The sequence below is a fragment of the Phoca vitulina genome, unplaced genomic scaffold (assembly GCF_004348235.1).
Source record: "Phoca vitulina isolate PV1807 unplaced genomic scaffold, GSC_HSeal_1.0 scaffold94, whole genome shotgun sequence".
In the NCBI taxonomy this organism is placed as follows: domain Eukaryota; kingdom Metazoa; phylum Chordata; class Mammalia; order Carnivora; family Phocidae; genus Phoca; species Phoca vitulina.
Window position 1 is genome coordinate 2,396,472 of NW_022589797.1, and position 11,907 is coordinate 2,408,378.

General features: G+C 48.2%; 1 protein-coding gene across 2 annotated transcripts; it reads left to right on the top strand.

The window, feature by feature from the left end:
* The first annotated feature begins 3,753 nt into the window (after positions 1-3,753).
* On the top strand, positions 3,754-10,570 carry SIGMAR1 (sigma non-opioid intracellular receptor 1). Of its 2 annotated transcripts, XM_032396924.1 has the most exons (5): positions 3,754-4,014; positions 4,159-4,359; positions 4,493-4,585; positions 6,719-6,838; positions 10,549-10,570. In XM_032396924.1, exons 1-4 carry the CDS (start codon positions 3,864-3,866, stop codon positions 6,835-6,837), a joined length of 564 nt encoding a protein of 187 aa, XP_032252815.1. In that variant the 5' UTR covers positions 3,754-3,863; the 3' UTR covers position 6,838; positions 10,549-10,570. The 2 variants fall into 2 exon arrangements, with proteins under 2 accessions (XP_032252815.1, XP_032252814.1); XM_032396923.1 differs by lacking the exons at positions 6,719-6,838; positions 10,549-10,570 and adding an exon at positions 5,435-6,705.
* Positions 10,571-11,907: the final 1,337 nt, after the last annotated feature.

The window sequence follows — 11,907 nt, forward strand, 5'->3', positions numbered from 1 at the left end:
CCACAGTGAAGAACAGAAGCCTAAGGTCACCCAGAGGAGTAGTGGCCTAGCTAAGATTTGAACCCAAGTTTCCAGGCTCTTCTCGCTGCTCATTTTAGAGACTCAAGACAGAAACCTAGTGAGCTAGGAGCTCCACAGTAGCAGGAAAGCCCCTTCCCCCAACCCAGGCCAGGCCAACCCAGGTGTTTTGCAGCTCAGATGCAAAAACTGGGTCATTGGTCATTTACCTAATCTCTGCCCTAGGTCCTCAGACTGGAATCTGAAGAGGCTACTAGGTAGGGGGCAGGGGGCAGGGAACTGAGAAATGAGGATTTTACCTATACCACTGGCTTTTCGTTCTTTGGAGTGGGGGTGAGGGGAGCTGGGATGGAAGATTTGTTTTCCTCCTCTCTCAGCCATCTTTGTTGTTGGAGTGACTGGATTTTGGAGGCAGCCCCATTTTCCCAAGAACACCAGTGCTTCAGTGCCACTCCTTGGATCATGCTGATGTAGTTTTGAATGTAGGTGAGGTCCAGAGCCGACGGCCAGAATTCTTGAGACATCTTTGGTGCAAAAAGGTGATTTTATTAAAGCAGGGGGACAGGACCCTGGGCAGAAAGAGCTGCTGCACCGGGGTTGTGAGGGGTGGCTGATTATATACTTGGGAGTTGGGGGTAAGGAAAAAGGGAGGTTTTTAAAAAAACTTTCATATGCTAAAGAGGACCTGCAAGATACCGGACGCCTTGCCATTGTCAAGTTAAGATTGTTTTTTTCCTCTAGTAAAGCATTAACATTAAGACAGTTGGGAGCTTCCTTCTGGAAAATAGGTTATTGATAAGAATGTTTTTTCTTACAAATGTCACTAAAATATTTGTAAATTGAGGGAGACTCATGTCTTGCAGGATTGTGATCTCTATAAGTTAACTATTTGTTTTTCCTTCCCTTAGCTTTAGGGCAGCCAACAGTGTCTGAGGAATGTCCTACATGTCCCACGGGGGGGGGGGGGCTTGCAGGGTGTCAGCTTGTGCTTTGTCCTCAGCTTGTCTTCTGCTCCCTCATCAGTGCTAGCTAACTCCTCACGCCCTTCAGAAACATCTCCTCAGGAACATTTCCAAACCTCTCCTCTGTCTCCCAAGATCACTTTTTCGGGGAAGAGTACAATGACTGAGATGGGGCCTACCGAGCCCTTCCCCTCCAAGGTCTCTTCTACAACCTTGTTAAAAAGAAAACTATAGGCCCAAACTGGTGTCACATATGTCAAGTTTTCAAACCGGGGCTTAATGCCTAATCTGTGGTTTCAACTTCCCCAGAAATGTAGTCTGGTTAGTCAGGAATTTTCCGATTAGCACCAATGAGTCCCTTCCTGGGCCCTCTTCCCCAAAGGAAGACGAGGGAATCTGCATAATAAGATCCCGTGCTTTCCCCCCTAAGGCAAAAGGAACTTGCCTGGATCAATCCTTTTCTAGTAACTTTCTTATCCCCTACTTCTTCTATAAAAACCTTCCACTTCAGGGGCACCTTAAGCGTCTGACTCTTGATTTTGGCTCAGGTCACAATCTCAGGGTCTTGAGATCGAGCCCCAAGTCAGCTCCACACTCAGCGGGGAGTCTGCTGGAGAGTCTCTCCCTCTTCCTCTGCCCCTCCCCCTCCCATGCGTGGGCACTCTAAATAAATAAATAAATCTTTAAAAAAATAAAAATAAAAACCTTCCATTTTGCATACCTCCTCCTTGGAGCTCCCCTCTACTTGCTAGATGGTGTGCTGCCTGATTCATGAATTGTTTAATAAAGCCAATTAGATCTTCAAATTTACTTGGTTCAATTTTGTTTCTTAACATCTAGAGAATATGGCTGTGATCAATTTTTTTTAAGAAACAGTGTGTGCTAGAGAAGCCTTCTGAAAGACCAGGGGAACTGCAGACCCAGACAGTCCCAGAGAGTTCTGCCTAAACAGGGGCATAGAGGCCAGATTTTGGGGTTAGTCCCTGGTCCTCAGGGTTAAGAGAATGGTCAGCTCAGGAGTGTCGCAGGAGCCAGAGCCAATACAAAAACGTTCCCTCCGTGATGCAGTCTCCTCTAGATAATCCCTTCTTTATCTTTCCTTTCTTGGCCAAGTTTCTCAAAAAATAGTCCATCTTCCCAGCCTCTACTCTTACCGGCACAATACACTGTAACATGTCTAGTGGCCTGTATTAGGTTAAGTAATCTTAGTTGCTGTAGCAAATGATACCCCACCCCCCAAACTCAGTGGCTTAGCAACACAGTCCATTTGGGGGGGGGGGGGAAGCAGCATTCAGAATTCTCCACTACTTAATTCTCTGTAACTAAGATAATAGATGAGGGAAGAGTGAGAATGTAAAGAATTTCACAGGTTTTAGGAGCCAGACCTGCCTCGAAGTGGCATACGTAATTTCTGGTTATACTTCATTGGCCAGAACACAATCATAAGGCCTCATCTAACTACAGAGTATACTGTGGAATGTAATCTGGTTGCCCGAGAACAAAAGGAAATAGATTTGTGAATGTATAGCATCATCTCTGCTATATGCCCCTACTGAGAAACCTAATGACCATTTCCTATCATTTTATCGGAACTCTCAATTACATTTGACTGTGTTGACCCTTCATTCCATCACTATCATGTGTGATGCTATGCTCTTCCTGTTCTCTTCTCCTTTGTGTTTTATTTATATAGCAAACACATATGTCACCATTTGTGAGTTACTAATTGCTTTATAAATATTAACTCATTTAATCTTCATCACAATGAAGGTATGTACTATGAGGTAGGTACTTTTATTCATCCCATTTCACAGATGAGAAAATTGAGTCACAGGGTTTAACTAACTTACCCAAGATCATACAACTAGTAGGTGGCAGGAGCCAGGCTTTTAATCCAGTCCAGCTCCAGAATTTCTTTCTTAATCCCTGCACTTTGCTGCCTCTTTTCTCCTTTGCTTCTCTTCCTTTATCATCTCCCTCCCCGTAACCCTGTTGGCTTACAATGCCCTCCTCTCACATTTCGTGCTTCAAAGATTTTTTTTTTTAAGATTTTATTTATTTATTTGACAGAGACAGAGACAGCGAGAGCAGGAACACAAGCAGGGGGAGTGGGAGAGGGAGAAGCAAGCTTCCCGCTGAGCAGGGAGCCCGATGTGGGGCTCGATCCCAGAACTCTGGGATCATGACCTGAGCCAAAGACAGCCACTTAAGGACTGAGCCACCCAGGCGCCCAACATTTTGTGCTTCAAAACAAAGAATGAATCGTAGGCTCCAAAAAGACCCCATGTTGTCTCATCACGGTGCCTTTGCTCTTGGAAGAGGCCTCATTTGCTAGAATGCCCTCCGCAGTTCCCTTAAACACATTGCTCAGGCGTCACCGCCTCCAGAAAGCCTTCCGTAACGTTCCTAGGCAGAAGCGCCTCCTCCCACTTTCTGTGCTAGCAAAGGAAACGATCACAAGTCCCGAAAGGCTCTGCTTCCGGGCTCGCCTGCTTCACCTGTGAGCCCAAGCGGGCCAGTCCATTCTGAGTGTCACGGCCACCTAGCCCCACCCACACTCACACCCGCACGTGGTATGGCACTCGGAGAGACCCCGCCTGTAGGCCCTAAAGGGAAGAGCTGGGATGGCTTAGCCCCGCCCCCTCGCATCACGCGCGAGGCTCCGCCCCACCCCTTGGCGCTCCCCGCTCCCCGAGAGGAAATGGTTCAACCCGAGGGGCGGTGCCCGGGTGCCCGGACTGTTCTGATTGGTCAGGGCGAGCCGTACCACGGCTGTGGCGGGGGAACGGTAGTGGTCTGCGTGCCGCAGGTTTGGAGGCAGTGGGAGTCACAGGTCCAGGCCCCAGGTTGTTCCTTCGCTTCTCTGCCAGGCCGCCCGCCGGGATGCAGTGGGCAGTGGGCCGGCGGTGGGTGTGGGCCGCGTTGCTCCTGGCTGTTGCAGCTGTGCTGGCCCAGGTGGTCTGGCTCTGGCTGGGCACGCAAAGCTTCGTCTTCCAGCACGAAGAGATAGCGCAGCTGGCCCGGCAGTATGCGGGTGAGCCGACGGATGACCGGGCGAGTGAATGGGTGGAGGGCAGGGACCTGGGGAGGCCCGAGCCGAGCTGGGAGTTTCAGAGGCGCCTTTCCCGAGTTCGGAGTGGTGCTGGCTCTGACTGTGTTGTTTCTCTGCCCCCGCCAGGGCTGGACCACGAGCTGGCCTTCTCTCGGCTGATCGTGGAACTACGGCGGCTGCACCCAGGCCACGTGTTGCCCGACGAGGAGCTGCAGTGGGTGTTCGTGAACGCGGGCGGCTGGATGGGCGCCATGTGCCTTCTGCACGCCTCACTGTCCGAGTACGTGCTGCTCTTCGGCACCGCCCTGGGCTCTCGCGGCCACTCGGGTCAGTGCTGGCGGCGGGCCGAACTGGGAGGCTGGGGCTGTACAAGGGCTTATGCCCTCCTTTCTGATGTTTGGCCAAGCCATGTATTGGCGCTGATACCCTGATACTCGGTGTCCATCTGATTGTCCCTCAGGGCGCTATTGGGCTGAGATCTCGGACACCATCATCTCTGGCACTTTCCACCAGTGGAGAGAGGGCACTACCAAAAGTGAGGTCTTCTACCCAGGTGGGTAGGGGGACTCAGTCAGAGAGGTGGGTCGCTTCGTTCTGGGGTGCCCATAGTTGGAGGAGAGCCATAGCATGGAATGGAGGTCGTTGGGAGCTCTTCCCTGGTTCCCTTATCCCCGCAGATAAGCCACAGGTCGTTCATTGAAGCAGGTCCAAGGACCCCAGTTGCTTTCTACTGTCAAAAGGAAACAAAACATAACAGCTTCCTGTTAACCCTGTCTAATTTTTATCTACCAAGACACTGTTCTATTCATCCAACATTCCAGCAGTTGTTGGGGAGACAGTTGGGTAATCAGATAGGTTGTCATATCCCCAAAGACAAGACAGACCATCGTCTTCCTTGTTTCTATGGTGAAACATTTTACATAAAAAGTAGAGCTTTGGACTTCCACATAAGTTTGAGGTTGAGTGTTACAGGCATGACAGGCATTATAATTGAACAGCTACATTTCTCAGAGAACCAAACAAGTCTTATTATCACCCCTCCCTATCTAACAGGCCCAGCCCAAGTTTAGCTAAATTTCTGCCTGACATGAGTGAGGCTTGGGAATGCAGACTTCCAGGACTCCCATACAGTGGCCCATGGCCAGGTGAGGTGGCCCTCCCTGGCTCCCCCCCCCCCCCCCAAAGAGGATGTGAGCCAGGTGATGGCACAGAAGAAAACTTAGGAGTGGCTATCTTGGCTCCTTACTCTTCCAGATGGGCGACGAGGCCAGTGAGGTAAGGCTTTTTCCTTTCCTGAAGCTCCTGCTCTGTTCCCTACCCCTAGATAGCCCATGGGTTAGGGAGGTGGCAGCAATGGAAGGGCAGGGCTAGACTTCTTATGTGGGTGCTCCCTGTTCCCCAGGAGAGACCGTGGTGCATGGGCCTGGTGAGGCAACGGCTGTGGAATGGGGGCCAAACACATGGATGGTGGAGTATGGCCGGGGTGTCATCCCATCTACCCTGGCCTTCGCACTGGCTGACACAGTCTTCAGCACCCAGGACTTCCTCACACTCTTCTATACTCTTCGCGCCTATGCCCGGGGCCTCAGGCTTGAGTTCACCACCTACCTCTTTGGCCAGGACCCCTGACCAGCCAGGCCTGAAGGAGGACCTGTGGATAGACAGGAGCGGGCAGGCCCGCATACATCCACTTTCTGGAGCCCACATGAAAAGACAGGGACATATTCACAACATGCAACTACTAAGTTCCTGGTGTACGAGCAGGGACATACATGCTTATACAAGCAAACAGAGAGACTCATGGGAACATATGGGACATACATGCAGATAGAATCCCATGTGTACAGCAGCATCATGCATTCACACCCATCCAGAGAGGGAACCCCACATATACCAAGGGAGCCAGTCACATTCAGACACACATACTACAGGCTTGACTCACTAACTCAGGCCTTTCCAGAGCTTCCCTCCACCAGTCAGGGCTCGGGAGTTAAGGATGGGTGTGGGTATTATCCTCTGTCTGGGCCTGACCCCTCGATCCAGCAGCAGTTGAGGGGGGAGGAAGATGAAGGGTTGCCTGTGGAGGCCCCCTTCATCTCCCTGTCCTCACCATATGCCTTACCCCCATTCTCTTCCCCTGCTATGCAAGTGCTCTCAAGGCCTGTCCCCCACCCGCTCAGCAACTTAGTCAACTGGGGAACCATAAGAATGGAGAATGCTGAGGTCAGGGTCCTATCCTGAAAGACCCCTGCCCCCAACCCCATTCATCCCTCAGGAGTATGGTGGGGAGGCTGGCCTCAGCTCAGGGCCCACTGCTGGGCAGGGGACCTAGAGGGGTTAGCCTAGGTCCAGGGAGCCATCCCTGGCCTACAGAAGGCCTTTTCTGCACACATACACCCCCATCACAGCTTTCAGACACTGCCTTTGATGCACTGTCTGTCCATCTGTCTCTGTTAATAAAGACCTTTTGAACAGTTTCATTTCTTCGTGTGTCGGAACAGTAGGAAAACCTGCTAATGTGAAGAAATTAAGGGCTGGGAGATGGTGTGTGTTTTGATCTTGCCTACTCTTGCCAGTGCCATTCTGGAAGTAGTCCTGGGAATCCGATCCTGGATGGCCACGGGGTGGCAGTATATACTCACTTTTGAGCTGAAGGAGGCACAATAATCGTTTTGTCTGTTTCCAGGATATCATGCCCACCCCTACCCAGAGAAGTTCTTCCTCTCCAGTTTTCCTTCTCCAGGACACCTGACTTGTAGGAGCCCCCAGGGGTGGAGAGCAGGGACACTACCTGGTGGTGTCTGAGGTAGGTGGGGCTGGCACTAGAATGAAGGAAAAGAGGGGCCTAAGGTGCACTCACTCCCAGGGACACTGCATTTACCTTCTTAAATTTTGCACCCTGGCACCTCACTTGCCTCACCTTCCTCCTGGCCCTGTTCTGAGGTTGAGTAAGACCCAGGCCACTGTCACTTCTTAAGCTTCCTGGTATATTAAGAACAGAACGAAATTGGTTATGAAAATATACAATTTATTTTTTAAGATTTTATTTATTTGAGGGAGAGGGAGAAGCAGACTCCCTGCTGAGCAAGGAGCCCAACATGGGGCTTGATCCCAGGACGCTGAGATCATGACCTGAGCCCAAGGCAGACGCTTAACCAACTAAGCCACCCAGGCGCCCCAAAAATACACAGTTTTTATATACAAACTCAACATTCTCTGAAGTTATTTATTTATTAGAAGAGCACAAGCAGGGAGAGAAGCAGGGTCCCCGCTGAGCAAGGAACCCAATGCGGAACTAGATCCCAGGACCCTGGGATTATGACCCAAGCTGAAGGCAGATGCCCAACTGACTGAGCCACCCAGGCATCCCCAAACTCAACATTCTAATGAACAACAACACAAAAGACTACATGTATAACCATTTGGAAACAACATCAAAAGTTTCAATTTGTGGCTCTGAGTGAATGTGAGGCCAGGCAAGATGGCCATTCCGACATTTCACTACTACCACCATGTTGGCCATGACAGGTCCTGGCTGGGGCTTCTCCACTGGGTTGCAAAGCCAAGCCTCTAAGGATTTCTCCCACCCTGTAACCCAGCTCTGCCTCTAGGCTCAGAGACTACATCTATTAGGAATGCCCTAGCTCCCCTTGTCCTCTCTTAATTCCTCATAGGAGTAGGCTCCTGACTCCTCCCTATCTCAGTTGCTAGGTCCAATGGTTCTGTCTTAACTTTCATTTGACACAGTTAATCACTCTTAAAACACTCAGCTTCCAGTACACTACTCTTCCTAAACTGGCTCCTTCGCTCTATCTTTCTTATCTCCTTAACTCCTAAATTGGCTCCTTTGACTCCCCAAGACTTAATCCTCAAACTTCTCTATCTACACCCCTCCCAGGTGTTCTCAACCATCTATGTCTTTTTTTTTTTTTTTACACTTTCATCAAAATATAATTGACATATAACATTCTGTTAGTGTAAGGTGTGCAATATAATGATTCACGCCCATATGTATGGTGAAATGATAACTACAGTAAGTTAACATCCATCACCTCACATAGTTACAAGTTCTTTTTTTCTTGAGGTGAGAACTTTAAGTATCTACTCTCAGCAACTTTCCAATTCTATATATAGTATTTAATACACTAATGTACTGTTAAATAATGTATTAGAGCTCTAAGCTCCACATTACATCTGCAGGACTTATTTATCTTATAACTGGAAGTTTGTGCCTTTTGACCACCTTTCCTCATTCCTCCACTACCCCCCCACCCTGCCCCCATGCCCACCCACCCCCTGCTCCTGGCAGCTATCAATCTGTTCTCTGTTTCTGAGTTTGGATTTTTGTAGAGTTCACATAGAAGTGAGAACATACGGTATTTGTCTTCATCTGACTTACTTCACTTAGCATAATGCCTGCAAGGCTGAATGGATAAAGAAAATGGCATATATGTATGAATGTCCGTATATACATACAATGGAATATTATTCAGCCATAAAAAGGAAACCCTGCCATTTATAACAACGTGGATGGATCTTAAGGACCGTCTATGTCTTGACTCCTATTTTTTTTTTGTCTTAACCTAAACTTCTGAGCTCTAGGTTCAGATATCTGACTGCCTCCATCTCTACTTGATTGTCTCATTGCATCTCAAACTTAAAATGGCAGCGCAGGGGCGCCCGGGTAGTTCAGTCGGTTAAGCATCTGCTTTTGGCTCAGGTCATGATCTCAGGGTCCTGGGACTGAGCCCCTCATTGGGCTCCCTGCTCAGTGGGGAGTCTGCTTCTCCCACTCCCTCTGCCTGCCGTTCTGCCTACTTGTGCTCTCTCTCTCAAAAAAATAAAACTTTAAAAAATAAAACAAAATAAAATGGCAGCACAAACTGATTTCTCTCCCAACCCAGCACCTCTTACACTCTTAACTGTCTGTCTGAGTTCAGAGTACCTACATTTACCCAGCTGCCAAGAACCTTGGAGTCATCTTGGATACCTTTTTTTTTTTAAAGATTTTATTTTTGGATGCCTAGGTGGCTCAGTTGGTTAAGCGTCTGCCTTTGGCTCAGGTCATGATCCCACGGTCCTGGGTTTGATTCCCGCACCAAGCAAGGAGCCTGCTTCTACCTCTGCCTGCCTCTCCCACCCCACTTGTGCTCTCTCTCTCTCTGACAAATAAATAAAATCTAAAAAAAAAAAAAAAAAGATTTTATTTTTAGAGGCACCTGGATGGCTCAGTGGGTTGAATGGCTGGCCCTTGGTTTCGGCTTGGGTGGTGATATCAGGGTCGTTGGATCAAGCCCCATGCCAGACTCTGCCCAGCACAGAGTCAGCTTGTCCCTCTCCCTCTGCTCTTCCCCATACTCGTGCGCGCTTTCTCTCTCTAATGAATAAATGAATAAAATCTTTCAAAAAAAAAGATTCTATTTTTATGTAATCTCTACACACAATGTGAGGCTTGAACTCACAACCCCAAGATGAAGAGTCACATACTGTACTGACTGAGCCAGCCAGGCACCCCATCTTGGATACCTTTCATTCTCACATCTGATATCCAAGCCATCAACAGATCCTGTCAGTTTTATCTGTAAAACATATCCAGAATCTACCCACATCTTGCCACTTTCACTGTTACTACCTGGTCCAAGCCATCTTGGACCTGGAGTATTCTTGCCTGGATTACTGCAACAGACTCTTAATTAATCCTCATGTTTGTATCCTGTGTGGACGATTCTCCACACAATAACCATAGTCAGACTTCTACTCTCTGCTCAGACATTTCTTTGTTTTTTTCTTCTGCTCAGACATTTCTAATGGCTTCCATCTCATTTAGTCCTTTCACTGCCTCCAGGACCTACTCCAAGGCCCATGTTAGCTATGACCAAATGTCTGACCGTTTACCCTGGCTACCTTACTCTAGCACAGTGGCTTACTTGCTTTCCTCTGACACACCAAGCAAACTTCCACCGCAGGATATTTGTACCTGCTATTCTAGCTGCAGTGCTCTTCCCTAGATATACCTATGGCTCTCTTCCTCCGCTCTTTCAATACTTGGTTCTTCCCTTAACATTTTGTAAACACAGAAGGGTGTTTGTTTGTTTGTTTGTTTGAATTTATTATTTATTTAAGTAGGCCCCACACTCAATATGGGGATCAAACTCACAATCCTGAGATCATGAGTTGCATGCTCTGGGGTGCCTAGGTGGCTCAGTCGGTTAAGCTTCCGACTATTTTGGCTCGGGCCATGATCTCATGGTCGTGAGACTGAGGCCTGTATTGGGCTCTACGCTCAGCGGGGAGTCAGCTTGAGAGTCTCTGTCTCTCTCTCTGTCCCTCCCCCTGCTCACTCACTCTCTCTAAAATAAATAAAATAAATCTTAAAAAAAAAAAAAAAAAGAGTCGCATGCTCTGCCGACTGAGCCAGCCAGGCACCGTCCCCTTCCCTGTTCTGTGGTGGTTTTATTTTACTTTATTTTATTTTATCTTATTATTTATTTATTAAAGATTTTACTTATTTGACAGAGAAAGAGCACAGCAGGGGGAGCAGCAGGCTCGCCAAGCAGGGAGCCCGATGTGGGGCTTGATCCCAGGACCCTGGGATCATGACCTGAGCCGAAGGCAGACGCCCAACGACTGAGCCACCCAGGCGCCCCTATTTTATTTTATTTTTTTAAGATTTCTTATTTATTCATTTGAAAGAGCAAGCAGGGGGAGAAGCAGACTTCCCGCTGAGCTGGGAGCCCAATGCAGGGCAGATGCTTAACCATCTGAGCCACCCAGGCACCCCTCTGTGGTGGTTTTAAAATGCCTCCATAAAATTTTTGATACTCCTCCCTTTAAGAGGTGAAGACTAATTCCCTTCCTCTTGAATATGGGCTGGATTTAGTTATGTAATTTTAACAAATACATGGCAGAAGTGACTGTGTGATTTCCAAGACTAGACCATAAAAAGCATTGCTGCCTCTTTAGTCTCTCTTGGGTCACTCTGGGGGAAACCAGCTGCCATGTTGGGAAGACACTCAGGCACAGGTCCTATCCTATGGAGAGGTCCATCTGGGGAGAACAGCTTCCTACCAACAGCCATGTGAGTGAGCCATCCTGGAAGTGGGATCCTCCAATCCCAGTCAAGCCTTCATGTAGCTGTAGCTACAGCCAACATTTTTACTACAACCTCATGAGAAGTGGTGAGCCAGAACCACCCAGCCATACCACTCTGGAATTCCTGATCCACAGAATTGCGAGAAAATAAATGTTGTTTTAAGCTTGCTAAGTGTAAGTGTAATTTGTTACAAAGTAATAGGTAACATGTATCCTTCCCTTTCTATTCCCCTCAACCCAGTTTTATTTTTCCCCATTTTAATTATTGCCCTCTGATATACTATGTATTTCCCCCAGTGGAATTATACCATTATAATAAGGACTTTGTTTTATTTATTCCCATTTCCAACAGTGTCTAGCATAAAGTAGGTGCTCAGTAAATGTGTTGGATGAATGGAGGTCTACGTCTGTCTGTCTTTGTCTCTTTGAGGTTTAGGATCAGATGGGAGCTAAGTGAGGGTGTAAGAGACAGCCTTTCCTCTTCACAGATGAAGAGAGAGAGAAACCAGGTCCCAGTGAAGCTTATTGCTTCCTCTCAGCCCTTCCCAGTTGTAGCCCCCTGGCCCAGACCCCAAAGACAGGTTTACTATGCTTGATTGATGATTGATTTCCTTTCTTTTGGGAGTAGTTGCCCAATCCCTTGCCCCTGTCCTCCTCCGCCCTCTGCAAAGCAATCTCCAAACTCTCAGAACTGGAATTTCCCTAAGCCAGTTCCTATCTTTCCAAGAAAAATCTTACCATCTATTTCTCTCCAGGCACCTAACTCTTCTCTGAGCAGGTGGT